This window comes from Camelus dromedarius, chromosome 8, assembly GCF_036321535.1.
Source record: "Camelus dromedarius isolate mCamDro1 chromosome 8, mCamDro1.pat, whole genome shotgun sequence".
Taxonomy (NCBI): domain Eukaryota; kingdom Metazoa; phylum Chordata; class Mammalia; order Artiodactyla; family Camelidae; genus Camelus; species Camelus dromedarius.
The window spans coordinates 70,823,887-70,851,368 of record NC_087443.1 but is presented as its reverse complement, the minus strand read 5'-3'; the positions used below and the strand labels follow the sequence as shown (position 1 = coordinate 70,851,368).

At 50.6% G+C, this 27,482-nt stretch overlaps 1 protein-coding gene across 8 annotated transcripts in view; it reads left to right on the top strand.

Annotated features, from left to right (window-relative positions):
* LOC105095098 (heat shock 70 kDa protein 12A) overlaps positions 1-27,482 on the top strand; it is a 272,860-nt gene that overhangs the window by 192,314 nt on the left and 53,064 nt on the right. The window contains exon 1 of one of the 8 annotated variants that reach the window (XM_031461840.2): positions 12,677-12,848. The exons of the other annotated variants lie outside the window; for them this stretch is intronic. Coding sequence (XP_031317700.1) covers positions 12,806-12,848 — 43 coding nt within the window. The 5' untranslated portion in view covers positions 12,677-12,805. Of the gene's footprint in view, positions 1-12,676; positions 12,849-27,482 lie in introns of those variants that run through there. 8 annotated transcript variants of the gene reach the window in all.

Here is a 27,482-nt window from a genome sequence, read left to right as displayed (position 1 = left end):
TGCTGTTGAAGAGAAGGGGTGTCTGGAGGGAAGGCAGGTGACCTGGAGAGAGGAGCCCGGCTGTCCATACAGGTGCACTCAGCCTGGCCCTGAGTGAGCAATTCCCTGTCGGGGGCCTGACCCTCTCCCCGGTCACTCAGAACCTGGAAGGGGCAGCCCGCATAAGGGCTGCTTCTCCCAGGGAGGCACCTGCTATTAATCCAGTCCGAGATTAAGACGTAAAATCCAGAACACCAAGGTGTCTGTTCACACAGGGAGCCCGAGGAGTCCTGCGGGTCTCCTCTCATTTGCTGATCAGCCCCTTGTATCCCCTGAGCCCTGCCACCGGCGAGTCACACTGTGACGGATGCTGCCTGGTTACCAGCCTGAGCACTGGTGAGGATCCTGGGTCTCAAACTTCTTTGCTGACCAGCCTAGAACAAGTTACTGCTTTTTTTCATGTGCCTCAGTTTCCTCGTCTGTAATTGGATAATACTCTGGTATCTTCCTCTGACGTTGGGAGAGTAAGTGAATTAAACATAACCCGCAATAGTCCACGTGATCCACAACAATAATAAAGGAGAGGGCCTAGAACCAAGCCTGGCATCTAGTAAGCACTCATTAGATACTACCTTTTGATATGGACAAAACTTTATACTTTATACCATCCCAACCCAAGTTTCTGGGAAACTATTTCCTTGTTCTCTGTTTACTCTCAGACACTGATCTCTTCCAGGGCAAGGACCAGGTTTTCCCACAATTGTATTAATCCTCCTGGCCTGGTACATCACAGGCCCCCCGTGCATGCTTGTTTTAGTACACAAATGGGTGAATGAATGAACGAATGAACTTTCACCATGTAGATCTATGAACACCTCAAAATGATCTGCAAAGTCTGAGCACTTACTAAATGATTCCCGATGGAGCCCATGACCCAGAATGGGCTGAGAAGTGGCCACAGGCCTTGGGGGGGGGTGGAGTAAGCTCTGCCCTGCATGACCCGTGCCCACGGGGCGCCAGTGCCAAAGCCAGCGAGCACGGGGAAGGGCAGTGTTCTGAGCTCACTCCCGAGGCCTCAGAGGGCCTTTTGTGGGGACTGACATTTCGTGTCCAAATGTGAAATTCCTTGGCCCCAGCACAGCGTTGAATGTGTTGGCCCTAATGAGGTATTTGCTGGAGCTTGTTTGCTGGCTGAGCTCACACGCCCTCCGACCATTTTGTCTTGAGAATTGCAGTTTCAAGAAACAGCAACACAACTTAGGAATCAAATTAAAGGGCGAGGCTGGAGCAGTGATGGAGGCAGGACGCAGCTCCTGGTCCCTCCCAGGAAGTGGGGGCCGGTCTCAGGGCAGAGTTTAGAGAAAGAGGGGGATAGGAAAAAAGTGATAAAGCCTTAAAGGAAATTCGGAAAGGACCAAAGCTTCCCTCATTATCTGTCCACGTAGTGCAAGGGTTTGATTTTCCTGCATGAGGATCTGTTCTTAAGCAGATGATTGTCGTGGTTTTAATCATTATGTATATACACTTTTTCTGCTCTTTTTCACTTAATATTATATTGTGACATTTTCCTATGTTGTTACACCAACTTTATGTTTATATTTGTAATTTTATTCATTTTCCTTCCATGAAATAGCATTTAAAAATACATGGATAAATATAGGTGTTTTCTTTTGATGCAGAATACATTTCTAAGAAAAGGATTAATTGATCAGAAATCAGTTTTCCTTGTTGCTGTATGATTTTTCCAAAGTGTGAAAGTACTTAGTGTATTATGGCTCCGTGTTTGTGTGTATGTAGGTATAAAAGTGTAGATTTTAACACATCTCATCATCACCAGATACATGTTATTGGTTCATATTATCTTATAGTTTACCCCACGTTTAATAAGTGTTTAACTATACACATGCATATGAATTACTGATGAGATTAATAATTTTTCACGTGCCTATTTAACTGTTTTCTTCTTGAGGGTATTTCTTTGTGGCTTTTGCATGTTTAGCTCTCGGACTTTGATAATCACACACACTCAGTCGCCTGTTAGATCACATGAAACACCACCTCTTTCCTCATCTGTTTTCCTCCTGATCCTCAGTTTGCTTTGTTTCTAAGAAACAATTGTTTGAGTTCAATATTCTTCATTTTTTCTTTAGTTTCTTCTCTTGCTCCAACTTAGAAGTTTCTCAGGACACAAGACAAAATAAGAAAGGAAGAAAATGACAAACCTCTTGGAGGGTAAAATAAATAACACCCTCTTACCTTCACCCAGACCTTAGCACTTCCCATCCTCAGGGAGAGCCAGGGGTTCGGGACAGCATGTTTCCTCCCAATTTTACAGGTGAAGACTGTCCAGGGGCGGGCTTGTTATGAGAGGAGCCTACTTCCTTCTCTGCCCCCATGCCCCCACCTCCAGCCAGCTTGACAGGGCCTTTGGTGGAAGAGGTTTAGCCATTGGTGATGGGATTGAATGTAGCAGACCCCTGCTGGGGTGGGGCAGGGAGAGCCTGGCTTATATGGACCTACCGGGTTGCCTAAGACGATGGCCCCAGTCCTGTGCACAAGGCCTGCTCTCTTGTCAAGGTGAGATGAAGTACTGCCAGTCAAATGGTTGGCTTGGTTGCCCAGCACAAAATAAGCAGACACAGAATGGGAGTGATGATGATGATGATGATGATGATGATGATGATGATGATGGTGGTGGTGGTGGTGGTGGTGGTGGTGGTGATTAAACTCGGTGTTATAGTCATTCTTTACCATGGAGTGTCAATTCTCTACCACTGGACACTTACTGTGTGCCAGCCCCTGGGCCAAGCATCCTACACGCACTGTCTCATTTCACCTTCTCAGCAGCCCTGGGAGGTGGGTGAAATCATTATTCCCATTTCACAGCTGGTGAAAGTAAGGTGTAGAGTAATTAAGATCACAAACTAAGAAGTGGCAAAGCTGGGATTCCACACCAGATTTGTGATAAGCAGGCTGAGGCAGGAGGAGTAAGTGTGATTTTTATCTGCATTGTACAGATGGGGAGACTGGGCATCAAAGGGTTTGGTGACCTGCCCAAAGCTACACAGCAAATATGTGCAGCACCTGGTTCTTGGAATCAAGGGTCCTGAGACCAGGGCTGGTGCTTGTCCCTCTACTGACATAGTGATGACCTCTGTTAGCAAAGTGCATCCCACGTGCCTGCTATCCTCCTGGACACTTTCGGTCCTTATCAACCTAGGAGGAGGTCCTGGAGAGAGGATGGACGGGACGCAGGATGGACGGGACCAAGGATGGCCTGAGCCTGGAGCTTTGGCTCTGGCCACCCAGGCCTGCTGCCCATGGGCTTGCCCTGCAGAATCACGGATGTGTGCTGGCATGCTGTCTCGGGGCTGGGGAACATCAAGGCATCTTTGTCCTCGCTCCACTGACCACTAGATTGTTCTCACAGGTGGCAGACATCCATGGCCAGCTGAGTTGGGAAGGCTGAGAAGTTTTATTTTTTATTTTATTTATTTTCCAAGTTTACAAACTTTCTGAGGAGAGGCTGATTAAGAAAAACATCCTACTGGGAAATGTGTGCAGTCTCTGACAAAGCTTCTGCCTCACTCAGGCAAGCTGGGACTCATTACTGAAATCTGGTTATGAGTAATAGCCAATTGTAATGGCTGACATTGATGGAAAGCTTCCTTTGTTGAAGAAACTGGGTTAAGCATTATCCAATGTGATGCTCCAATGGCTCCAGAATATGTGGTTTTATCAACCCTCTTTTACAAGTTACTCAGCGAGGGTAGGTGACTTGCCAAGGCCACACAGCTAGGAAAGGCTGGAGCTGGGATTCAAACCCAATATAATCCAACTTCCAAAACCAAACCCCTTAACTGCTCTGATCCCTGGCCCCTGCTCTCCAGGGCCTTGCTTTCTGATGGAGGAGACAGAGGAAAGGGGAGGCCCAGAGCATATTCCTGATAAATTTTGCATGCTTGGGTGCTGGTCAAGGTGTGTCTTGAATTTTCATTATACCTCAGCCACTCTACTGAGCTCAGATGCCCATTGTAGATCTGTATAATTTTTTACCTCCACTTTTTGACTCATGCAATGAGTGTGTTTTTTTGACTAAGTCAGGATAGTATGCTGGGTTTCCAGCAGTTGGAAGTGAAGTGTCTTGAGAAAAGGGCTCCTCGTTCTAATGGTTGTAAATGTGTCACGTGGGCTAGCAGAGGCCCAGGAGCAGGAGAATGGGACAGGGGTGTGACTGAGATGAGGCTAGCAGGGTAGACGGGGCCACATCTGCAGGGCCTCACAGACCTGGGACACATGTTTGAGTTTGACCCTAGTTCCACTGGGAAGTCTTTGGAGAGATAATGAACACAGGAGGAGGGGATAGCTAAGAACTTCCCAGTCATTCCTCAGGCAGCTTCAGGAAGCTGGACTGAAGGGGGCACAAGAGTAGCCATTAGAGGTCTGGGGGGACGGAAGCTCGTAGGAGATGAAAGAGGTGGTCTGTGCCAGCGCGATGCTGCTAGCCGTGCACGAAGTGGTGCTCCTCACTCGTGTTAATGAGGAAAAAGGCCAAGGGAAAGTGAAAACCAAAGGGAGATGTGGAGAAGATAAGACTTAAGATATTTTATAGCCACAGGCTATTTCTTTTTACTGAATGCCCCAAGTCCTCAAAGACAGCCCCCCCCCCCCCACTTCTCCATCTCCTCACTTAGGTCAAGATGCCTGCGCTTTATTCCCTTGCGGCCTGGAGCTTTGTCCAGACTGGAAATCCATCTCAAGCATATGGATCTGGGATTTTATAATAAAGGGAGTGAGGATGAGCCAGCCTCCGAGGCTGGGGCTGGAGGGAGGTGCCGGCAGAAGGGCCAGCCTTGGTGCGGCGGTTCACCCAGGGGAGCGCTGGTTCTGGGCCGAGCACTGTCTGAGCAGCCCCCTCACTGCTTCCAGGGACCTTACTACCCAGGTGCCATCACTGTCCACATTTTACAGGGAGAGGTGGAGGCTCTGAGAAGGTCTGTAACTTGCCCAGGGTCACCCAGACCTGTCTGATGCCAGAGCCCTCACCTGTCCCTCCCGTCACAAGCCTCTTCCTGACAGCCTGGCCTTCCCTGCCCGGCCCACCGGCAGGAGAGCTGCCATTTTGTCTCACTGATAAGGAGCAGAGGCTTTGGAGTTTGGCTCTTAATCTGATGTCTGTGGGTCTTTGGCTGGGCTCCAGGGTGCTGAGACTCCGGAACTGTAGTGGGGCGAGTGCGAATCTGTGCGTAGTCTAGGGGACAAGAGCCACAACTCTCAGCTTCCCCAAAGGGTTTGTGACACCCTTTCCTTCTAAATAATGGTAGAGTCTTCCTGGCCAAGAGTATGAATTTTGTCTGTTTTGTTTCCTCCAGGCTTCGATCATTGCCTGGCACATAGTAAAATGTCAGTAAATATCTGTAAAAGGAATAAATGAATCTCATAATTAAGGGCCTTATCCAAGCATTCTTCCTGGGTCTGTGGCTTTCAGAACTGAAGGACATCTTTTGTGGGCTCTTAGGAGAGACTTAAGAACCCCCTAACATAACCTCTCCACTTTACAGGTGACAAACTGAGGCCCAGAGACATGCTTTCCCCCAGGGTTGAGCTCAGGAACTTGGTGACCCAAAGGCAGACGTCCTTCCCTTCAGCCTGGTACTGCCTGTGTCTGTTCTTCAGGCAAACACCCCGGTGATGAGCCTGCCACCAGGCAGAAAACACACAGCTGTACAGGCCAAGAGGGCACACCAGCCTGCCTCTACCTAGTGCAGACGCTCCTGGGATGGGTGGAGCCATCTAAATAGGCAGCTCTAGGATCGCAGGTGACCAGGGGAGATTTGAGTTTTTCAAAGGGTTTTCGTGGCATTTGAGGCTGCAGGTGGCTGGATCCGCTCAAATTTATCTTTGCACAGTGCAGCGTGCTCTTTGCCTGTTACAGAATTCTAGGAAGTTAGGAAGGAGAGATCCTCGGGGTCAAGGCATCAGACATGGATGTCACCATCCACACTCCTTACAGGGGCCAGATATTGCTAATCATTACCGTGCTCAATCCCACAGAGCTAGAAAGGGCTTTAGTGCCCGTACCAGAGTCCCAGTCAGTCATCACCAGTCAGTCACAGCATGAGCCATCTCCTGCTGGGCCTTTTGCAGAGGGGAACACAGAGGGTGGTTGGTGGAGAGTTAACTGAGCAGGGAGGCAGGGGCTGGAAGTCTGTCACTAATTGTGTGACTTTGAACAAAAGATTTAGCATCTCAGAGCCCCAGTTTCCACTCCACTATTGATTTACTCAACCATTCATTCGTTTCCTCCATAAATAATTTGTTGTGGACCTACTGCAAGCCAGGCACTGGCCTGGGAGCTAGAGAAGATGAAAGAATTTTTTCTCTGTACATGAAACCTTTTGGCTCTAATAGTCTATATTTCGTCACAGCTCTTGGCGAAAGCGCTCCTGGTTATGCCATCATTACAGTTCTCTTTCTCTGAGTCTTGTTTCACTTTGCAATGTCCCTCTTGAGATGTGACTTCCAGAATGTTCCATTTTATTAAGAACCAGGAGCTTGCAGGGCCAGGGTTTGAGAGTTCTGAGAACGCTGCTGAGAGAGTAACTACAGATGTTTGTTCTGCTGTTTAAAATACTTACCAAAAATATTTAGATAACCCTTCACTACCTGAGCAGGCATTTCTAAAGTTTACATTGCAGGCTGAGTGATTGTAGTATTTTGAGAAATAATTTCCTCTGGCCCTTGAATTTTTTCCCTGGAAGAGCCATGCAGCAGCCCATGTTGTATACGTGAAGTGTGTTTTGGAATGTTAATGGAGGGGCTGATTCACACCAGATGGGATGGAAATCCAAGGGAAAAGGATGCATAAACTGTACACTGTGATTGAGCTCTGAGGCTGGATTTTAAAATGTACTAAAGGTCAGAGGTCAAGGACCTGACACATGCCCAGGCTTCTCCTGTAAGTTTTTATGTTGCCTTAGCTCATCTGAATCTTGGTCCTGTTATCAAAGAGTCACTTTTATGATATTTAGTTTATAGACAAAATTCTGGTGGCATAACATAAAGTCCAAAGCAGCTTCTACTGGAAACTTCCCACATAAAAGCTCAGATTTGGATTAGTATCAGTGTTTCTCAAACTTTAAAAAAAAAATTTTTTTTGGATAAACATTAAAAAAAAAAAAAAAAGCCACTCACCCCCGTATCTTCTGTGTGTCTTCACCAGCCAAGAAAATTTTACTTAGATCCATTCCATAATTTATAATGCACAAGGAAGAAGCATTTTTGTGATCTGCATTTGCAAATTAAATAATAAGTCTTATTTACTGTGGCATATGTAGCCTGGCCCTATGCTGAGTGTTTTACATATATTATCTCCCATAATTGTCCTTCCTACGATTATCAACCCCTTTTACAGATGAAGAAACAGGCCCAGAGAGATGTGTTCCATGTCACCTGAAGCAGGTGGGGAGTGGCTCAACCTGGATTTGGACCCTGGTCTGGCTGACCCCGGGGTACACTCTGCTCCCTCCGGTGGTACTTCCCATGTCCCAGGTCCTGATGAACTCCCAGGACCACGTCCTCAGCGGCAGATCCATTAGCAAATGTTCTGGAGTTTCTTCTTCTGAGCTGGGGGCTAGAGGCCTCAACCACCCACTCCCACCTGTCCAGTGTGTCCAGCTCTTTCCACAGTCGGCGGTGGGTGCAGGTGACAGGGTATCCTGGCTGCCTGGGAGAGTAGTTAGCTGGGTCAGCCTCCGGCTTCTATCTGCATGAATTGATGTTGGAGGGGGGAGGGTGTGTCTTTGTGGGTAAGAACGAAGAGGGAGGCAGATGGCAGGGAGGTGTCTGTGGGCTGGTGGGTGAAGAGGACCCTGGAGAGGATGAGAAAGGTGAGAGCCTGAAGCTGAGGAGGCTGTTTTCCTTCAACATTTAACTATCTGTTCCAGGCACTATACCAGAGTCTAGGGGCTGCACGTGTGGACGTGGCCCACCCACCTATGGGAGCCTGCAGCTAGGCGGGGAGATGGGCAACCTAAATTTGGAAAAATCTGAGTTCACATCTCAGAGTTCTAGTCTCAGCTCTGCAGCTTCTGAACTAGGTGGCCTTTCTGGGCCTCGATTTTGTTATCTATACAATGGGTTAATAACAATACTGACCCCTACGTTGTGATAAGTGGAGCGCCAGGAGAGTCAGGTGCAGAGGGCAGAGGAGGGCCTCTGGAAGAAGTGGAGGGCTTCCTGGAAGAAGTGACATCTAAGCTGAGACCTGGAGGAGGAGAGGGGATTACTTGGCAAAGCGAATGGAGAATGGGCTCCCAGTGGAGGTATCGGCTCTTTGAGAACCTGAGGATAGACCCGTGTGGTTGGAGTGACCAGCATGAGGGGACTGGGAGGTGGTGACTTGGCTCTGGGCTGCGCTTCTTTTTGGGACTCAAGCATACAACTGAGATCTGTAACTGGTATTAGTAGGGTGGGGACATCCTCACTGCTCCCCCACCACAGACGACAGCCTGGGCCCCAGTGGCCCAGAGGGTGGGGAAGAGATCGTATGGAGGGTGCTGTGGGGTGTCCACAGGGAGCACTGTGAGGAGGAGTTTTTGGAGGGGAGCTGGAGGGGACTTGCTGCAGAGTGATCTCCCACAAATCTAGACATGCTCTGAAATGGCTGAGAGAGCCTCCGGGAGTCAGTGTAACTTCCCAATGGTGGGCTTGGTTCTTCCAGCTGGGCAAAGCCTACTGTGTTCAGTTTCACTGACTAGTCAGTTAATCCACCATCAAGCATCTACTGAGTGACTGCCATGTGCTAAGCACTGTTCTGGACATGATACAGAGGTGAGCACCCCAGTCCAAGATCCTACTCTCCAGGATCTTACTTCCTAGAGGGGAGGAGGCAGCAGCCTTAGATAGAATGGTCCGGGAAGGTGGCAGTTCCTCAGGTAAGTGAGAGATCAAGACACGTGATTCTCTCGGGGAATGTGTCCCAGATGGGGTGACCAACGAGAGCAGAGGCCCCGAGGTGAGGCCAGATTTGGCATGTTCAGATGGGTGACATGTGTGTTTTGGCTTGAGGGATGGCAGAACGGAAGGAGTGAGAGTCAAGAGGCTTCAGGAGGCCAATTCATGTAGGATCTGGTGGTGGAAGGGTGACATGATCTCATTCTGGCAGCTGTTGGGGAAGAGACTGTGGGCATGAAGGGAGGACAGTGGGAGCCCTTCCTGATGTCCAGTGACAGGAGACGGGCCTGGCCTTGAGTCCCAGCCCTGCAGCTACTGGCTTGAAGGAGCTGAGCAGGTGCCTCAACTTTTGTGTGTTTCCATTTCCTGCCCTGTAAAACGTCAAGGGCTGTTTGGAGAATGAGATGAGACCCTGTGTGTAGACGCCCACCCCAGCCCTTGCTGGCAGAGCGTGTGCTCACCTGGGCGATTCTTAATTTCTGTGAGGATTATTAAAGCTATGAGGGCAAACCCAAGGCAGAGTGTGCATTGCCTTTCTCACTCCCTGAAAAATCAAAACTGTCTGCTCTCTGCCCACAGCACGGGGCCTGCATGTCACCACCCCTCGTCCTCATGCTCTCCTGTCACTGCAGCTGGAGGTTGGCAGAGAGGGCAGATGGTGCCCAAGGCCTTTCCACAGCAGGTGGCAGAAGGGTGGGGGCTGTGGGATTCCTGCTGGTTCTGACGGGCTGCCAAAGCCGATGTCTTGATGCTGGAGGTCTGGACCCTGATGGGGAGGGACAGGGTGCTGTGAGGACACTGAGGAGTGTTATTCAGGCCAGAATGTGGTTGCAGGGAAAGCTTCCTGGAGTGGGGAGCTGCATGCTGAGTTCTCCAGGCTGCTGGTGGTGGCAGGATGGGGACCGCTTGTCTCCAGTGGTCCAAACCTCAAATGCATTTTAAGGTGTTTGAAATCCCAGCATAAGAGACAGGGATGGGCCGGGGGGATTGAAAGAAGTCACGGGGGAGAGAGAGAGCTGGAGAGGTGAGCAGGGTTGACCAGATTCCCAAAGAATGGACTGAGAGGGTAGACAGGAGCCGGGGGACCGACTAGTGAGGGGGCCCTGCAGACCTGTAGGGGCCTGGATAAGGAGGCAGCAGTTGGGATGTAGAGATTTCTGAGATCATCTGGGCAACACTTGACCTGGAGATTGAACATGCTTGGATGAACACATAGGGAACAGTGAAAACTGATGCCCAGGTGTGTGGCTTGGAGACAGGTGGGTGCTGCTGCTTTTACTGAGACCTGATATCCAGGAGGGAGGTCAGGAGAGGATGAGCTGGGCTTTGGTTGAGTGGGGAGGGCCTGGGAGGCACCCTGGGGAGCCCTGGAGGAAGTTGCAGCCTTGGGTGTGGAGGCGGGCATCCCTGCAGATGGACAGAGAAGCCTCCTGAGGGCTGAGCTGCCTGGGCAGCGGACAGTGTAGAGAGAGGAGGAAAATGAAGAGGGGTGCGGGAGTATGTGGAATACCGTAGGAGCCTGGGGCTAGGGGTGGTGTCCTGGGCTTCCTTGGGCTGATGGCTTTGAACTGGGGCCCTACGGATGTCTGAATCTGGGCAGGTAGTGGAGGGAAGTGAAGAAAGTGCCAAACATGGAGACAGAGGCAGCTTGGGATCATGGCTGAGAAAGGTTGGTGGAGGAAAGGCTTCTTGGGAAAAGACATTACAGAAGAGGAAGTTTGGGCTCACTATTGTGAAAGGTGTTGAATGTCTCTCTAAAGAGTTAGGGCTTTTTCCTATAGATCAGGGAAGCTCAGCGTGGTTTTGAGCACAAGAGAGACTCAATCAGAACCATGTTTAATAGAAAGGTCTTTCTGGCATCACTGCCCAGACATGTGTCCACTGACACTGATGCTCAGTGGACAGACTGCTGGTGGCTGAATTTCCCTTTCATATTCCAGCCCACATAGTCTCAGCCCAGCCATCTTCATTCAATGGGGACATATGAGCAGAGCCAGGGAGGCAGCTGTAGGATTGTTTCAGGGCTAGAGGTGGCCCTTCTGGTCTTCATCCTGAGCCTGCTCGTCCAGGTTGTCACCCGGACAACTGCCTCAACCCTTCCTCTTGCCTGCATTTGGGTGTTACATGCTCCTGGCCTCCAGACCATCTCTTGTGTCTGCCTCTGAGATGGTGGGACATTGTCTCAGCAAGCAAGCCGCCTGGTAGAGAGAGGGTGCTCTGTGGGAAGACATTGTTCCCTACTCTGGGATTTGCCCTTCCATCTGCCCCTACTGTCCACCGCCCTGCCTAACTGGCCATTGTCCACTTTTAAAAAATCTTATGACTTAATAATGTCTAATACTTGTTGGACTGCTTACCATGCGCCAGACCCCACGTGAAGCATGTTACATGCATCATCTCATCTAATCCTTTTCAGTCTTAGGAAGTGGGTTCTCCTGTTCTTCCCATTTCACAAATGAAAATACTGAAGCTCAGAGAGGTTAAATAAATTGCCTGTGGTCTCGCACACAGACAGACTGTGTATTTGAGATTTTTAATGCAGGAGGATAGAGGACAAGTTCATCCTTTTCATTTATCACCCTACCATTACCTTCTGAGCAGACCCTGTCTCTGGGCTCTCCCTGTAGCCCTCTGCCCACCCCCTATTCCATAAAGAGGCTGCCTGATTAAGCCTCCTTTAAGTGCCCTTTGGGCGCTGTGGCCCATCTCAGGTCATGAGGAAAAGCTGGTGGTTTTGACCTGAGTGGAGATTCCAGCCTGGGCACTTGTGTATGTTCTTGGAATCATCACCTAACACCCTCAAGTCTCAGTTTCCTTATCCGCAAAATGGGAACCCTCTGGTCCTCTCCTAAGAGTTATTCAGAGAAAACGAGTTAAGGCTCTTAAGTATTGAGCATAGTGTCAGGCATAAGGGCGGGCCCAGTAACTACGATCATTAGAATATTATCACTGCCCCCCTTGTCTCACAGTAGACTCAGAAGCCACCTGGCCAGGATCGAACAGGTGCCCGTGGCGCGTGTGTGGCAGAGCTGGAGGACAGGGACAGTGAATCATTGACTGCCCAAGCCCTGAATTATTAATTGGTATTCTCAGACTTCTAAGGAGGGCCCAGGCAGGAGCCCATATATGGAAGGCTCCACGTAGCCTCCGCTGCAAGCGCCTCCCGGGGTTCCGAGTTGCCATGAGTCCCGCAGGCCGCCTGGAGGCTGCACCCGCGGCTGTGCCCAGAGCACAGTCCCCGCGCAGGTCTTCGGTCTGCGGCCTGAGCGCTGGCAGCTTCGGGTTCCGCCGTTGCGCGGGTCCTTGACTGCTCCCCTGGGACCCTGGGGAGAGAAATAAACTGGAGCGGACGTCCTCAGAAGATGGGGTGCGTGTGCGGTGCTTGCTGTAGGGCTTCAGCTCCCTGTCGTTCCAAAGGCCGGATGCGCAGCGGGGCCGAGGGGGCCTGAAATCCGGTCCCTGCCGTTTGCTCATCCAAGCGCCCTGCGCACGCCGGCGTCTGGCAGGCTAGCGAGCCGCGGAGCGGGGGCTGCGGCACCAGCCAGGGCGCGGCCGGCTCAGGGGCGAGCCCCGGGGAGGAGGGGCCCGGCTAGGAGCAACGGGCCCGGGCGGGAGGACCCCCGGGCTCTCTGGCTGGGCGGGAGGCCGCGCCCGCCTTCCCCAGCGGCCCGGCTCTGCGGGGCGGGGCGCGGGGCGGGTCCGGGAGGAGCACGGGGAGGAGCCCGAGCTGCGGCGGCCGCCGCGTCAGAGTAGTGCTCCCGCTGCCCGGCGGCTCAGACCCGGCCCGTGCGCTGCCGCGGACGCAGACGGGGACCTGCACGGTCACGGGGCTGCGCCGGAGGCTCCTCTAGCAGGAGGGGGCTGTGCGACCATGGCGGACAAGGAGGCCGGCGTCAGCGACACGGGGCCCCGAGGTGAGCGCAGGACTGGGGTCCTGCGGCTACGGCGGAGCGGGCCAGGGAGGGATGAGGCGCACTCGGCCCGGCGCCCTGTAGCACCCTCGTGGGCTGCGGGAAAGTGGGCGCCCCCGTCCCATCCTGCCCTAGCGGTTAGGGCCGGGGTCAGCACCGCGGCGGGGCCGGGGACCGGGGGGCCAGAGATGGCCCGCCGGTCACGTGCTCCGCTCCTAGCTGGGGTGCAGACACTGCGGCGAGGACTGCTGCCCCTGCCAGGGCACCCCGCCGTCTCCGCCGCGGGGTGGCGCCTCCTGCGGGGCCCGCTGCGAGTCAGGGTGAGAACCGCCCCCCACGTCCATCCCCTGCGGTATGTTAAGGGGACGCCCGCGCTCGCCGGTTAAACTGCGGGCCTCAGGGTAGCCCCGTATCCTCAGAGGCTCGTTTCCGTGACTCAGCGAGGCGGGAGTGGGAGCCGGGGGCAGTCGGAGGTTTGGACCTGTTCTCTTACCCGCCGAGGCGGGACGTAAGCGCCCGAAGTGGGGGCTGTAGCTCCGGGCCGAACTGCATCCCACTCTCCATCCCCTCCCATCTCCTGGGGTTCTCTGGGCTGAGGAGGAGGAGGGAAGCGGCGGGGGCTCCACTGTCCTCTCTTACCCAGGCTTGGGGGGAGGAGGCGGCGCCCAGTGCAGAGGACCCACGCTCGCATTTCGCAAATGTACCAGTGCCGCTTTCTTTGGGAAGCGTGGTTAGGGCTTAGAAGGTGGGGGGAGGGCGGTAAGGAGCGGGAGAGGACCGGGGCAGGGTAAGGGGGAGGAGGAGAGGCAGCTCCATGAGCCCAGGGCTATAAATCATGGCTTCGCCAGCAGAGGGGACAGGCTCGCCAGGATTGTGGGTCCCAAGTGGGCAAAGTTGGGCGCACGGAGGGTGCCGCGCGTCCCTGACCTGCAGGGCCTTGGCAGGAGCAGCTGCTGGAGGAGAGCGTGGCCCGGCGGCTTCCTCTGGAGCGATAAGGCAAGCTTCCTAGAGAGAATGAAATTAAGATGCCTGGGACGTAAGGGAAATTCAAACAGGAAAGAAGCGCTCGGCTCTGCGGGGACCTCACCAGACCCGGGGAAACTGAGTCAGGTGCCAGCACAACCATCATGAGCAGTGTACTCACAGTCTTGCTGTCTGTGGCCGCGTCCCCCGCCCTCTGCTGCGCTCCGAGCGGCACCTGCCCCCTCCCAAGTCCATTGTTCCTGCGGATCTGGGAGGTGCCTCCCCACACGGCACTGCAGTGGTGGGGGAGTGCTGGAGGGAGGGGGAGATCCTGACATGGCTCACTCTTAGAAGGGACTTGGAGAGCCCAGGCGGTGCCCAAACATAACTGCCCCCCTTCCTAATCTGTCCCCTTCCCCTGCCCTTCTTCAGCTGGCAAACGGGGGCAATGGGCTGGAGGCTGTCTTTGTCTGAACATCATTCAGCAACTGGATTGATTTATCTTTTCCCCACCGTTTTCCTTTAAATTGGAAAAAAAATTGAGGATGATTCCAGGAGGAATGTCAGAATTGCTAATTGCTGAAGCTTAAGTTAGTGAACCAGTTTCTTGCCTTTCATGCTAGAATAGTGGATGGCTGTATGCAATGCAAGGTTGGCCATAAGATTTGTCAAATCAGAAGAGCGAGCAAGGATGTGCACCAACCTCCTGCCCCCCACCCTCCACACCACTTTGGTAAAATGGAATTCAGCACCCCTACCCTGCTCATGCACATGCACACACACAGGGGCACTGTGTAGTTGTCTCTCCTCAGGCTGAGAGAGCTCCCCATCCAGAATGGGCAGACATGCAGGGTGTGCTGGGCCACCTGCCACTGCTTGCCTGTGTCTGTTCTAGAATTTTTCTTCCCTTCCAGTGATCTGCAGTTCAAGGCATGTGGTAACAGTTCCAGGTGCGTGGACTTGGGACACAGAGCAGGCTGTCCCTGACAGCTCGCTGCTTCTCTCTGGCCTCCATCCCTTCATCTATAAAATGAGAGGTATTAATAGTATCTCATAAGAGCAGAGCCTGCTCACCCACCACTTAGCACATCTATTTCTAAGGTTTCCTCATTGCGTATTCTGTGCTGGGCAATGAACATGCATTAATTTATTTTTTAAAGCCTCACAACAAACCTCTTACCAGCATTGCCCTTTTACTGGGTAGGAAATCTAAACATAGATTGAATGACCTGTCCAAGGTCACATATCTAGTAAGTATTAATTTAGACCCAGGCCATCGGATTCCAGGGCTCCAGCCCTTCACCACCATCCTGTATAGCCCCTGTGGACCAGTGATTTCTGTTCTATTAGGGACATAAAAATGATTGTTCTTCAGGGGATCATTTCAAGGATTTTACTCAGGTGTCAAACTGTGTTGGGACTTGTGAGCAGTGGGAGCCCCAGGTGGTGGGCTGTGCCAGAAAGGCTGACAATAAAACTTTTCCCCACAAACAAGTGGACCCCCGGGATGGGGAGTGGGGGAGGTGCCCAGGAAACAAGAATGGCAGATTGGTAGTTGTTGAAGCTGGGTGGTGGGTACATGGAGGGTCATAATTATTCAGTTTTCTTTGTAATGTTTGCAAATTCCCATAATAAGGCCTTTAAGTTAGTTAATTTACAAAATCAAAGGGGCTACCCTTTAACCCCTGGGGCTTTGTACCAAAAGACTGAGATAACCTTCAATCCTGCCCCCACCAAGACCTAAATTGATTGACACTTGGAGCCTAGAAGGATGAGATGAACTGGGGTGGGGGGCTGGGGTGGTTCAGGCTAAGTGTGGGCAGTAGAAACTTAGAATTTGCTCTAGGGGACGGGGAGGGTAAGGAGAGGCCCAGCAGACAGAGGTTTTGTCTGGATTGGGGGTACCTCTGGACATGGTGTTTTGGGCTTTGGAGACAAGATTCTTACCATTCTGGCAGATAATCATAATAAAAATAAACATTTTAAACACTGACATTTATTGAGGACTTGGTTTATGCTGAAATCCGAGAATATGAATTATCTCATTTAGCCGTATCACATTGTTACTGGATGAATGACTCTATGAGGGGGGCGCTTTTACCCTGGTTTCGCTGAAGAGAGTGCTGCCAGGCCAGCGTGGCACAGCTGGAGGTGGGCTGAGTGCGGGTTAGGAGGTGATCAAGCTGTACAGCCTCTCCTTGCACATGCCAGGCCCTCAGGGAATTGTGTTGAGTGTCTGAATGAATGAGTGCGTGACTAATAGAGTGCGGCTGTCCCACTTCCCTACGGCCACCAGAGTGCAGATCGACGGGGGAGAGTGCTGGCTGTGGCTCCCAAAGGAGCCAGGAAGAAGTCGAAGCGATGCTCTGGGTATCACTAGTTAGGGCTCTGGCCTTGGGACCCTCTTCCTTGTCCACACCTGCTTCTGTAGCTGTGTCCCCTGTCACTGTGGTCCCAAGGTCCCCCCATGCATGTTTCCCACACTATGACTTGTGTTTCCCAGAGCCCTGTCATCTTTGGCCCTCATGCAGTTCCCCCTGCTGGCACATCCTCTCTTTTTCTAGCAAACTCCTACTTATCCTTCAAAACCCATTTCAACTATCACTTCTCAAGAAGCCTTCCTGAACCCATCCATCTAGATGAGATCCCATCTGTGTGATTCCAAAGCCTTCAGTACTAACCACCGGTAATCCCAACTAGCATTCCTTCTGGTTTTATATGTGTGCGTCCCATTGACTCCTCCAATAACTCTAGTGGTTAGTGTTATTATTACCCAATTTTTTTTGATGAAGCAGTTGAGGCCTTTGAGAACTTTGGTATCTGCCCAGCCAACGAATGCTGGAGTCGGGGTATGAATCAGTCATGGAGCCTAAAAGCTTGTCCTCTTTCTCTCAATGCCTTTTCTCCCAACAAGCCCAGGGACTGTGTCTTTTATTTCCATACTCTGAGGAGGGGCACATAGTAGGTGCTCAATAAATATCCTACTGTGTGCTGAGGGAATCTCAGTCAATATGCTGTGCGAGGGAGCACAGCAGTGGGGAATGACATCCGCATCCTGCCCACTCCACAGGACAGTGGCGCTTCTAGAAGTGCGGATGCTCAGGAGTGGGCGGAAGCTGGAGGGGGAGGTGGGTGGGGCTCAGCCAATCCCTGAAGAGATGTGACTTTGATTCCAACAAGGCTTTGAGTGACAACTCAATCTTGTGGGGGCGAAATGCTCTCTTGTCGCATAAATAGGCCTCTTTGGTAAGGGAGAAAGCTTCTTTATTATCGCTGCACATAATTAGAATGGCAGGGAGGACCCAGGGGTTTAATAAATGAGCAGCATGTGGCAGGGAGTGGCTGCCTCCCACACTGGGTCTGAGCATCACCAGGAGAGCAGGATGAGCCAAGGAGATGACCGAGAGAGGCAGGCACTGCTCAGAAACGGCGCTGGCCCCACCTCAGCAGCCTCTGCAAACCATTGCTGCATTCCTTCTACTGCAAATGACTCTCAGTCAATCGAGGTGTGCAGTAGAGGTCCCGGAGGGCTGGAGGAGCAAAGTGGCTTTGGAACCCAAGCCCTGCAGGTCAACCCCACCCAACGCTTTCCTTGCCCGGTCTGTGAAAGGGGTGAATGATGCCTGCTAGGTCTGTTGGGGGAACAGTGGAGACAGCGGATGGGCAGGAAACTATTTTAATTTATCCAGTTCTTTCCTCACAGGAGGAAGGGATGGGGGCCTTCCTGCCTTTACCCCCCAGGTGCCCACAGGGATTGCCATTGCCTTTGTGACATGGTGGCGGGTCCAGCTGGTCTGCTTTCTTTGGAGGCTTCAGGGGGAGGGCAGTTCTGCTCTGATTTTTCTGACTTGGGGCAACATGAGGAGTATGCTCAGGTCCCAATGCATTTAGACCTTCAGTACTCCACCCTGAAGCCAGACTGTGCGAAGAAGCAATGGACTCCTCTTTCCTGGCAAACATGAAGTCAGCCCTCCTTGAGCACTTTATCCATCTATGCAGAGTCCACTGGTGGGAAGCAGGAATGCCGGCAGCTGTCATCCAAGGCTGGTCCTGGACTGTGTGGTGTTGGAAGCCACACTTTTTGGCCACCGGACATCCCCGGGGGTTAGTTACCGCAGCAGTTCTCAATCCTGGCTGCTTGTTAGAAGCTCCTGGAGAGTTTTTTTGTTTGTTTGTTTGTTTGTTTGTTTTAAGTCCTGATGTCCAGGTCTCATCCCAGAACTATTATATCAGGACCTCTGTGGGTGAGCAGCCAAGTTTGAGAACCACTGGATTTCCACCTACCTACATTTCAGACTTGAGACCTCAGCATGTGGGGGGCGGAGGACAGGGAGCAGAAAACACGGTTTACTCCCTGGTGTGGAACTGTTTGGGTCAGCAAAGCATTTTAAGCACCAGCTCTGTGTTAAATGCTTTGTCTGTACTGTCTCATTTAATCTTCATAACCACTCCATGAAGTGGCTGATTTTACACAAGGGGAAACTGAGGCTGAGGGGAATGAAATGCATTCCCCAGGGTGACCTAGCTCGTGGGGGAGATGCTATAACAGAGTTCAGGGCTGTCAAGAAAGCCTCCTTAGGCTCATCTTACCCTCAGGGAACTGTTTCTCAACCTTCAGCCCCTCAAGGTTCCCCTTTCTGATTCTACCATATGTACCGACTACCCAAATTGTGATGTATCGATTATTTTTAAAATGGACCTACTGTTTTTTCTTAAAATGCATATAAGAGTTTTATTTATATCAATTCCATAAATAGAAAACCTGTGTCACTTGCCGTAAATAGAAGGTAACCACAGCCCAAACACATGGAACCCAAACAAAGTTAGTACACGTTAGGCAGATAGAAGGCTTTGTGCTGAGGCTGAGCTCTGGGTACAGAGAGAGACTAGAGAGTTTCAGAGGAGGTCAAAGGCATAGGAGCACTCGACTTTTTCATGGACTCAGACACAAAAGGGGCTTGAACTAGAAGGGAAAAGCTTTAGGAATCACCTGGGAGGAGGTCATTATAATTCCCATTCCCAGACTTTTCTGGAATTAGACCCACCAGGGACGTGGAGCCTGGGGATGTATTTGCAAAGCCCATCAGTGAGTCTTATAATTGGGTGAGACCATGTGAAATGTGACTCCCTGGTCTCTGGCCCAGGGGAATAGTGCCCTCCCTCAGGGGGCCCTGCACTAGAATTTGTAGCTTTGCGTCGGCCAGTTGGGGAAGAGAGAATATTCCAGTGGGATTTTACAGGGACAATCAGCTTGGATTCCAATCTTAGTTTCACCACTTACCAGCCATGGAGTTCTGGGCAAGTTACTTAGCTCTCTGACCCCAACCTCAATTTCCCCATCTGTAAAGTGGGAAAAATCTTAGTACCCATCCCAGAGTGGATTTTATTTACTCCCGTACCCCCTAGTAAGTGCTGAGTGTACTTCCTGGCTCATGGTGAATACTTGCTGTTGTCTGTTATTGTTTATTATTATGAATCCCGTGGATGGAGACAGGGCAGTTGCCAGAGGCTGCATTTTGTCCAGGAGGCTCAGAAGAGAGAAGGGCTGGCCCAGATTCCACTGCTAGGAAGGGGCAGACCCAGCCTAAGCCTCAGGGCCCGCAGCTCCTTGTCCAGCAGTCCCAGGACTTTGGAGGAGAGCTGGCATCTCAGGATGCTGTCTCTGTTTTGCTTCCGCTTTGTCCTTTGCTGAGGCTCTGAGCTCCATGACGGGTTTCCTGACTGGGGCACCAGTGGGATTCAAGGTCTCTTTGCATCCTTGGGCTCTAACCAGGGCTGCCAAACCTCTGCCCTCAGATGGACTCCCAGTCCACCATCGAACAGGCTCGACCCGCTGTGCTGACACCCCAGATCTGGAGCTTTGAGATTCTGCTCTGAGCTCTTCCAGGACCCCCCCCACCTCCCCCACCCCTTCCAGCCCTGACTGTGACCTGGCAGCTGTGCATGTCAGGTAGGGCCAATGGCTGCTTCATAGCGCCCCTTCTGGGGAGCTGTGAACTGCAGAGTATGCGCCTAGATTTTAGTCCCATTTAGGGTGGCCATGTGTCCCGGTTTCCTGGGATACTTCTGGTCTATGCCTCTTGCCCCAGGGAAAGTATTAATAGTGACTCCTTTTACTTTCTGAGTATCTCAGTTTGGAAGATAAATTATGTGGTTGCACTGCTTATCTCTGTCCTCTTCTCAGCCATCTGGGCCTCAAGTGGGACAAGGGAGGCAGGAAAGGGTGTGTGGTTAAACCTGAACTTTGGCCTCTGATGCTTCTGGGTTCAGAAGCATTGCTGTGCCTCAGTTTCTTCTGCTGTAGACAAGGATGACTAATAATCTTGCTCCACTGGGGTGCTGTGATAATTAAGTGAGAGAAAATATTTAAAAGGCTAAGCATGAGGCTGGTACCTAGAAGATGCTCAGTAAGTGGCTGTAACGGATTATTTTCATTGTTGGTTTGATTTGGGAGATGCAGTGGTTAAACATGGAATCTGGAGCCAGACTGCCAAGTTCAGCTCTGGGCTGTGTCATTTACCTGTTCTGTGGTCCTGGCAAATTACTTAACCTCTTAAAGGCACAGTTTTCTCACCTTTAAAATATGGATTATAGTAGTCTTCTTTGTATGGTTTTCATGAGGATTAAATGAGCTTATACAAGAAAAGCACTTAGGACAGAGCCAGCCACAAAATAGGCACTGAATTAATGTTAGCTATTATTATTAGCTATTATTGTTTTTATGAATAATAGTTCCAGGTTACATTCTTGTAGGCAGGAGGAATTATCCAGTGTTACTAGTTTCCTACTGCCATCGTAAAAATGATCACAAGCTCAGTGGCATAAAACAACACAAATGTATTATCTTATAGCCTGGAGGTTGGAAGTAATTCCAAGATGGGTCTCACTGGTCTAAAATCACGGTGTTAGCAGAGCTGTGTTCCTTCCTGAGGCTCTAGGGGAGAACCTCCTTCCTCACATTTTCCAGCTCTGGAGGTCATGTGCATTCCTTGGCTCGTGGCCCCATCTTCCATCTTCAAAGTGCATCACTCCAATCTTTGCTTCCATTGTCACATCTCCCCCCTGATTGCCCCTCCTACCTCCCTTTTATAAAGACCCTTGTATAAGGACCTCTTATTAGGCCCTTTTAGATAATCCAAGATAATCTCTCCATCTCAGGATCCTTAATGTAATCACATCTGCAAAATCTGTTTGTCATGTATTCACAGGTTCCAGGGATTAGAACACAGATGTATTTGGGGCAGGGAGAGGTGATAGTCTACCACAGCCAGAAAGATTTAGGAGTGGTAGTTAGAGAGCTTTCGACCTCCCCCAGGAGTGGTTTGCATGTTGGGAACTGGTCCTCCTCTGTGCTTTACATCTGTCGGGTCCTTCTTGAACCTGCTGCATGATGCCTTCCTGCAGTTTGGGTTGTCGGTCTGCCCTTGGCTTTTAATCAATCGTGATAGGGTCATTGGAGACACTGCCACTTTGAGGGCTGGAATAGCCCCTTCTCAGAGGTCTGTGAAATTATTGAGACCTGAATCAAAGGTTTATTGGCTTCCAATTGGGGGAAACTATTGAATTATCAGAGAATTTGTGAAATGTCTACAAAATGTCACAAAAAGCAAAATTATATCTGCTTTTGCTATGTAACAAATTATCTAAGGATTTAATGGCTTGGCTCCATCGTGTTGGCTCCTGGTTCTGTGGGCAGGTCTCTGCTGGGTTGGTCTTTTGCTGGCCTTGCCTGGGGTCATTAATGTGCCTGTGGCCATTTTATGGCTCAACTGGGCTGGAGAGTCCACACATCCTTACTCATTGGTCTGAGGGTGGTGCCAGCTGGCGGCTGGGTTCTTTCTCCTCGTGGCCCTTCATCCTCAAGGAGGCAAGCTCGGGCTCCTGCACGTGGTGGTCTCAGGGCAGCAAGAGGAGGAGCAGGGAGGCTGCAAGGCCTTGAGACCTTCCTGAGAAGTCATATAAAACCACTTCTGCTGCATCCTAGTGCTCAAAGCAAGTTGCCAGGCCAGCCCTGAGACAAGGGTTGGGGAAATAGACTCCACCTCTTAATGGGAGGAACTGCAAAGAATTTGTGGCTATTTTTAATCTGAGTCATCTTGATTCAAATGTGAAAAGTACAAACCTTAAAAACTTGTAGTACGTTTTCAAACAACTTGTAGGTTAGTTTTTCTCACTTTTTAAGATGTTCTCTGAGTGCACGCCAACTGTCAAGAAATCGGCCCTTCGTAAATCAGATGTAACTTATAGTCATGTTATCTTAAAAGTCACTTCCAATTATCTTACGCCTGAAATTATTTATTTGTTACAGCATGGATTTCTGTGGTTGATAAACGGGAGGAAGATGTGGGTACACATGGAAATTGTGTTGGCTCATTGGCAGTTTTTCCCAGTGGGTTATGTTTTGGTAGATCAGGATCATTTGTTCGTTTGTTTAAGAAAGCAGTGGTCCAGGTGACACCCTGGGTGGGACTTCTCATTTTGATGAGCTTGGTCTCTGCAAGGAATGAGTGCCCTTGAGGTCCTTCTTCTCAAAGGAGGAGCAGGAGGCCTTGGTGAGACCTTGGGTTTGCATACTTTTCCGGTAGTTTTGCCAACTATTTTCCAATTCGACTGGGAAAGTAGTAAGTTCTGTAGGATGGAACTCTTGTTCCACTGGCCCACCCAGCAGCCCGAGACCTCAGACAGAAGTAGGTTTTGTGAGTGTTCTTTGATTCCCATAAACTGGCGATAAAGTGATCTCTCTTATCACCTTCTGTTTTTTGTAAATCAGACCCTGTGGTCTTTGGTTTCTCTGTGACTGGGAACAGTGATTTCTATACCCAGATTCCTGGTTCCCGTTTGGGACACAGAAGATGTAGGTGGCGGGGCTCGAGTCTGCTGACGCGGAGATTCAGGCTGGCCTCTCTTTGTTTGTCCCCCAGGCTCCGTGGGCTAAAGGCTGAATTCCTCTGGTCACTTCCTTCCTTTCTGTTCCTTTTCTCATTGTCCTTGAGGGGCCATCTCTGCCAGTTGGGATAGGACACTGTTTATAGCACAAATGGTGAGGAATCCTGTTCCCAAAGCAGAGATGAAAGTTGTTGAGAAATCTTAGGTGACATCTACAGCCAAGTGAGCTCTGGGCGGTCAGATGTCTGGGCTATGCTCTTATTTTACAAATGGGCAAACTGAGATCAGGGAGGGCTAAAGAGACTGCCCCCCAAACACTTGGCAAAGCCAGGATAAGAATCCAGGTCGCTAACTCCCTCTGCATACCTCCTAACTGAACTCAGAGGTGCCACAGAATCCTCCTCAACATAGCAGTCCAGCCAGCTGCCCCCGATCAGTCAGCTGTGGCACGTGGATCTAAACCTCTCTGCCGTTAATAAGCTACTGACTTGTCCCTCCCAGCAGGAGTAACGTTTTAAAAGAGTGTTTGAAGAAGTAATGCTTACCTCAGGAATGAGGTGCCAACTCAAACTGCTGTGAAGAAAAGAGTCCCTAACACGGGACCCAGGCTCAACCTTTTCTCTTCCTTGAGTGTTTTCCCTGTTGACATTGGTCGTTGCCCATCTTTTGGGCCCGGGTGTTTGGCAGCATATTTGTTTTAAAGGAGTGTTAAGTAGGGCTTTTGGTTGCAGGTAAGCAAACGTTTTCTAGCTCGAGGAAGCCAAAAAGGAGATTTTATAGAGGACGCTAGGATGGCTTCTGCCAAGTCTAAGAGGGAGAGCACTGGGAACATGGAGTTCTACCCACCCCTTACCCCGTCTCTTCCTTGTTCTTTTTTTTTTTTTTTTTTTTTTTTTGGAGTAGGGGAGGTGATTAGGTTTATGTCTTTATTTATGTATGTATGTATTTTTAAATGGAGGCACTGGGGATTGAACCCAGGACTTGTGCATGCTAAGCATGCACTCTACCATTGAGCTGTCTCCCCACCTCTCTCTCTCTTATTTCTGCTTTGCTCTGCTTGTTGCCCATCCTCCCCTCCCTGCAGGTCCACTTGAGTCACTCCGCAGTCTGTCTTTCTCTCCCAAATCCAGGTTCCCAGAGGAGGCTTCTAGGTCCAGGCATGATTATCTACCTGACCCCGGCTCAGTTACCCCTGACCAGGGGGCAGGATCACCTCGCCTGGAGGGGGAATCTGGGGGAGTAGTGTCTGGCGGTCAGGGAGTGACTGTCTCCTACAGATAGTTATGGTGTTGGTAATTGAATAAGCCATTTGCAGGAGATGGTCCCTAGGTGAGGGCTGTACATACAGGCAGAGAATAAATTTCCTGTTGGAAATTTTATTCCTGTGCTCTTTCTTGGAGAAAATTACTTTCTCCCTGTAAGTGAGTCACGCTGTGTGGAGTAGTTGACTACTGGGTCCCTCCCATGAGAATAAAGTACAAACCCATGGGGTGTTCTCCTGGGGCATCCTGGGCCATGGTCAGACCGCGTGGCCCTGGCCAGCCGGTTCCATTTGGAGGGACCAGGATATCAGCTCAAGCTGTGGTTTCCCTGGGCCAACAGCAGAAGAGACACATCATTTGTCTGATGATGGAAGTGCATCATCTGATGCATTTGCTTCGGCGCCTGTTCTGTCTTAAGCACAAGGACTGATGGGAGGCCCCTCCAGGGAGGCCTGGTCGGCGGCTGTGGGAGGGCCTGTTGATGTTGTGTCACTGGCTGAGTCCACAAAGGCCCCCTCTGAGGACACCGGAGCAGACTGTTGGAGCAAGGCTGGGGCGTGCCCTTTCCTCCCTGCACAGCTCCACTGACTTCTCCTGCAGGATAGTCTGGGGAACTGGGGGGTGGGAGTGGTTTTGTCCCTGCCCGGGGAAGCCAGCTGGGCCCAGTCCCTTCATGGCCAGATGTCCAGGGTTTCACAAGTGCCCTTGAAAGGTTATAACCAGCCTTGGCCAGATGTCTGAAGATCTGTCCATTCCCTGGGATGGGCCTCTGATTGTCTTGGTTGGGACACCTCTTAGGACAGGTGAGTGGAGGATGGGGGATCACAGTCACCTGGAGCCAGGAAGTCCCTGAGGGGAAGGCCTAGCAGGTGGAACGGGGTGTGAGGGACCCCAGGCCTCCTCCGTGAGCAGGAAGGCAGAAGGGACTTGGGAATCACACAGCTTGGTTCAAAGCCTGGTGTCACCTCTCACTAGCTGTGTGATCTCAGGCAAGTCATTTAGCCTCTGTGGGCCTCAATTAAGCATAAAAACACCCAACACACCCTGCCTTGGAGCTCGTGTTGGATGGGAACTTGGTGGAGTGAAGCAGGCTTAGCTAAGTTAGAAAGTCCTCATCCGTTTCCTGGTTCCACACCCACTGGTTGTGTGACCTTGACCTGATCAGGTTACTCAACCCTTCTGAGCTCCTGTGATCTTTCCTCTGAAGTGTGGGTAGCAACACCTTATAGGATGGTCTTGAGAATTAGGTAAGGTTAAGTACTTGAGGGTTTTCCCTTTACACAAAATATGCACATTCAGTGTTCAACATCTTTACTATTTAAACCATCCACGGCACATACTAGGTGCTCAGAAAGTTTGTTTAAGGGGGTGAGACTGGCTAAGCAGTTGTGGTGTGGTTCCCTACTGGGGAGATTGTTTTAGTCACATTTATTGAGGTGTAATTTACAAAAGGGGAAACTTACACTTTTAGGTATAAGTGTGGTGAGTTTTGACAAATGTGTAGTCATTATAGCCACAATCACATTAACATGGAATATTTTCAGATGGGAGGATTTTGTCATCCAGAACTCTTGCATACAGGATCCTTCTGGTTTGGGGGGCCCACCTCAGTTGGTGAAGATCCCAAGGCCGAGACCTTGCCCATTAATGAAGGGACCCCCCAAGGTTCTCTCTTTGATAGGACCCAAGCCTGCACCTTGGGGCTCTCACCTGCCAGGGGCTGGGGTGGGGCCTCAAGAGCCCTTCCCTCCTGGTTCCTCATTGGCTGTGAGAAGCGAGGGGGGAGCCCATAGGGTGCAGAGGTCGGGCCCAGGTCTGGGCAGCGCTGCCAGGCTGAGGCTGTGTGATACCTACTTGAACTGAGAGTAGGCATTTGTGTGAAGTGCTCAGAGAGTCAGGGCTGGTGAGGCTTGGCCCAAAGTGAGGGTCCCATGGCCCTGCTTGCCAACGGCTGGCTGTGCAGAGATGTGTTGCCCGGCACATGAGAACATTAAGGTGGTTGTGGTTTGAGGATGGGGGAAGCCCCCCCCCCCCAGTCTGCCACTTGCCACAGTGCCTGGAGTTGCTGCCATCTTACTTTGAGTTAAGCATTTCTTCTCCAATGTCCTCTTTCAAAAGATAATTGATATTCTGAAGATAAAGCCTTTAGGTAAATGATGAAAAGTAACTTAAATTTTGTGTGCCTTCTCTGACCAATTGGGAGGAATCTGGAATGCTGTGTTGAGAAGAATTCTGAGGCCACCTCTGGCTAGTTGGAAAGAATGTGATAATTGATAAAAGCTGTGTTTTCCAAATGCCAGCCTCTGGACTGGAAATGGCTCTGATGAATGAAGCCTAATGGGTCTGTGAGGAAGTTACACAGATGACTGTGTAGCCAGTTTTCAAGAAGCTAAATTTATTCTATCCAAGAAAGAGAATTTCTGATATTATGCCCTTGTGGTAGGTTGTTACATTAAATGTTCCAGGTACCCACACCCTGTGTGGTCTCCTCTCACCTTGACTGAGGGCTTGGCCATGTGACTTGTTTTGGCCAATAGGATGTCAGCAAACATGAAGCCAGCAGAGGTTTGATGAGCACCTGTGTGTTGGGACTCACTTACCTGTTACACCTCTGTGTAGGACTTCTGGGATCTCCTGTTGGAGAGTCCACATAGAGGGGAACTGAGGCTCCCTACCCAGCAGCCCAGGGGAGCATTAGACACAGTGAGGGAGGCTGTCTTGGACTATCCAGCCCCAGTCGAGCCTTCAGATGACTTTCACTGCATGAGTTGACCCCAGGTGAGAAAAACCAAAATTACAGAATTCTGTGCACACAAGTGGTTGTTATTTTAGGAGTTAAATTTTGGAGTTAAAAACATTTTTTTTTCCTTAATAGCAATAGATAACTAATGCCATCCTATTTTCCTTTCTTTTATGGATTGAATATAATAGCAGATGATAGGTTTAATTTTAAAATTTTAATAAAATTTAATAAATTTAATTTAATAAACTTTAATAAAATAAAAACTTGACAACATTTTATTAGGCCCATTAAGGAGTATTTTATTGCTTGGTAAATGAGGCATCGTGGGGCCAGAATTAATGGAGCTCTGAGGGAGGAGTTGCTGTGCAGATTTGGGTCTTTATCAGCCATTAGTACTTAGTGTGACTTCGATGATCAGAGTGAGAAATGGTTAAGGCTGGAGGTTACAGGTGGGGCTTTCAGTGTTTATGAGCCAAACTCTTCGTTTTCTTTTCATGATAGAGAAGTGGAATCCTAGAAAGTGGCAGTCACCTGAAAAGGACACAGTGGCCTAGTGGCAGGGTAGGGTCATGCTGTCCCTCAAGGCAAGTGAAGACTCTGCTTGTCTGAGTTGGGATCCTGGGATGATGGTGAGGCTGAGGACAAGGACATCGGGTGGCAGCACCCAGGTTGGGGCCTGGAGGGGACTTGGCAAGAAGGGGATGGTGTAGTCAGAAGCGGGACGGTGAGCGTTGGTGCCAAAGACCCAGCAAAGACCTGATACTGCTGGGCTTACCGAGTCCT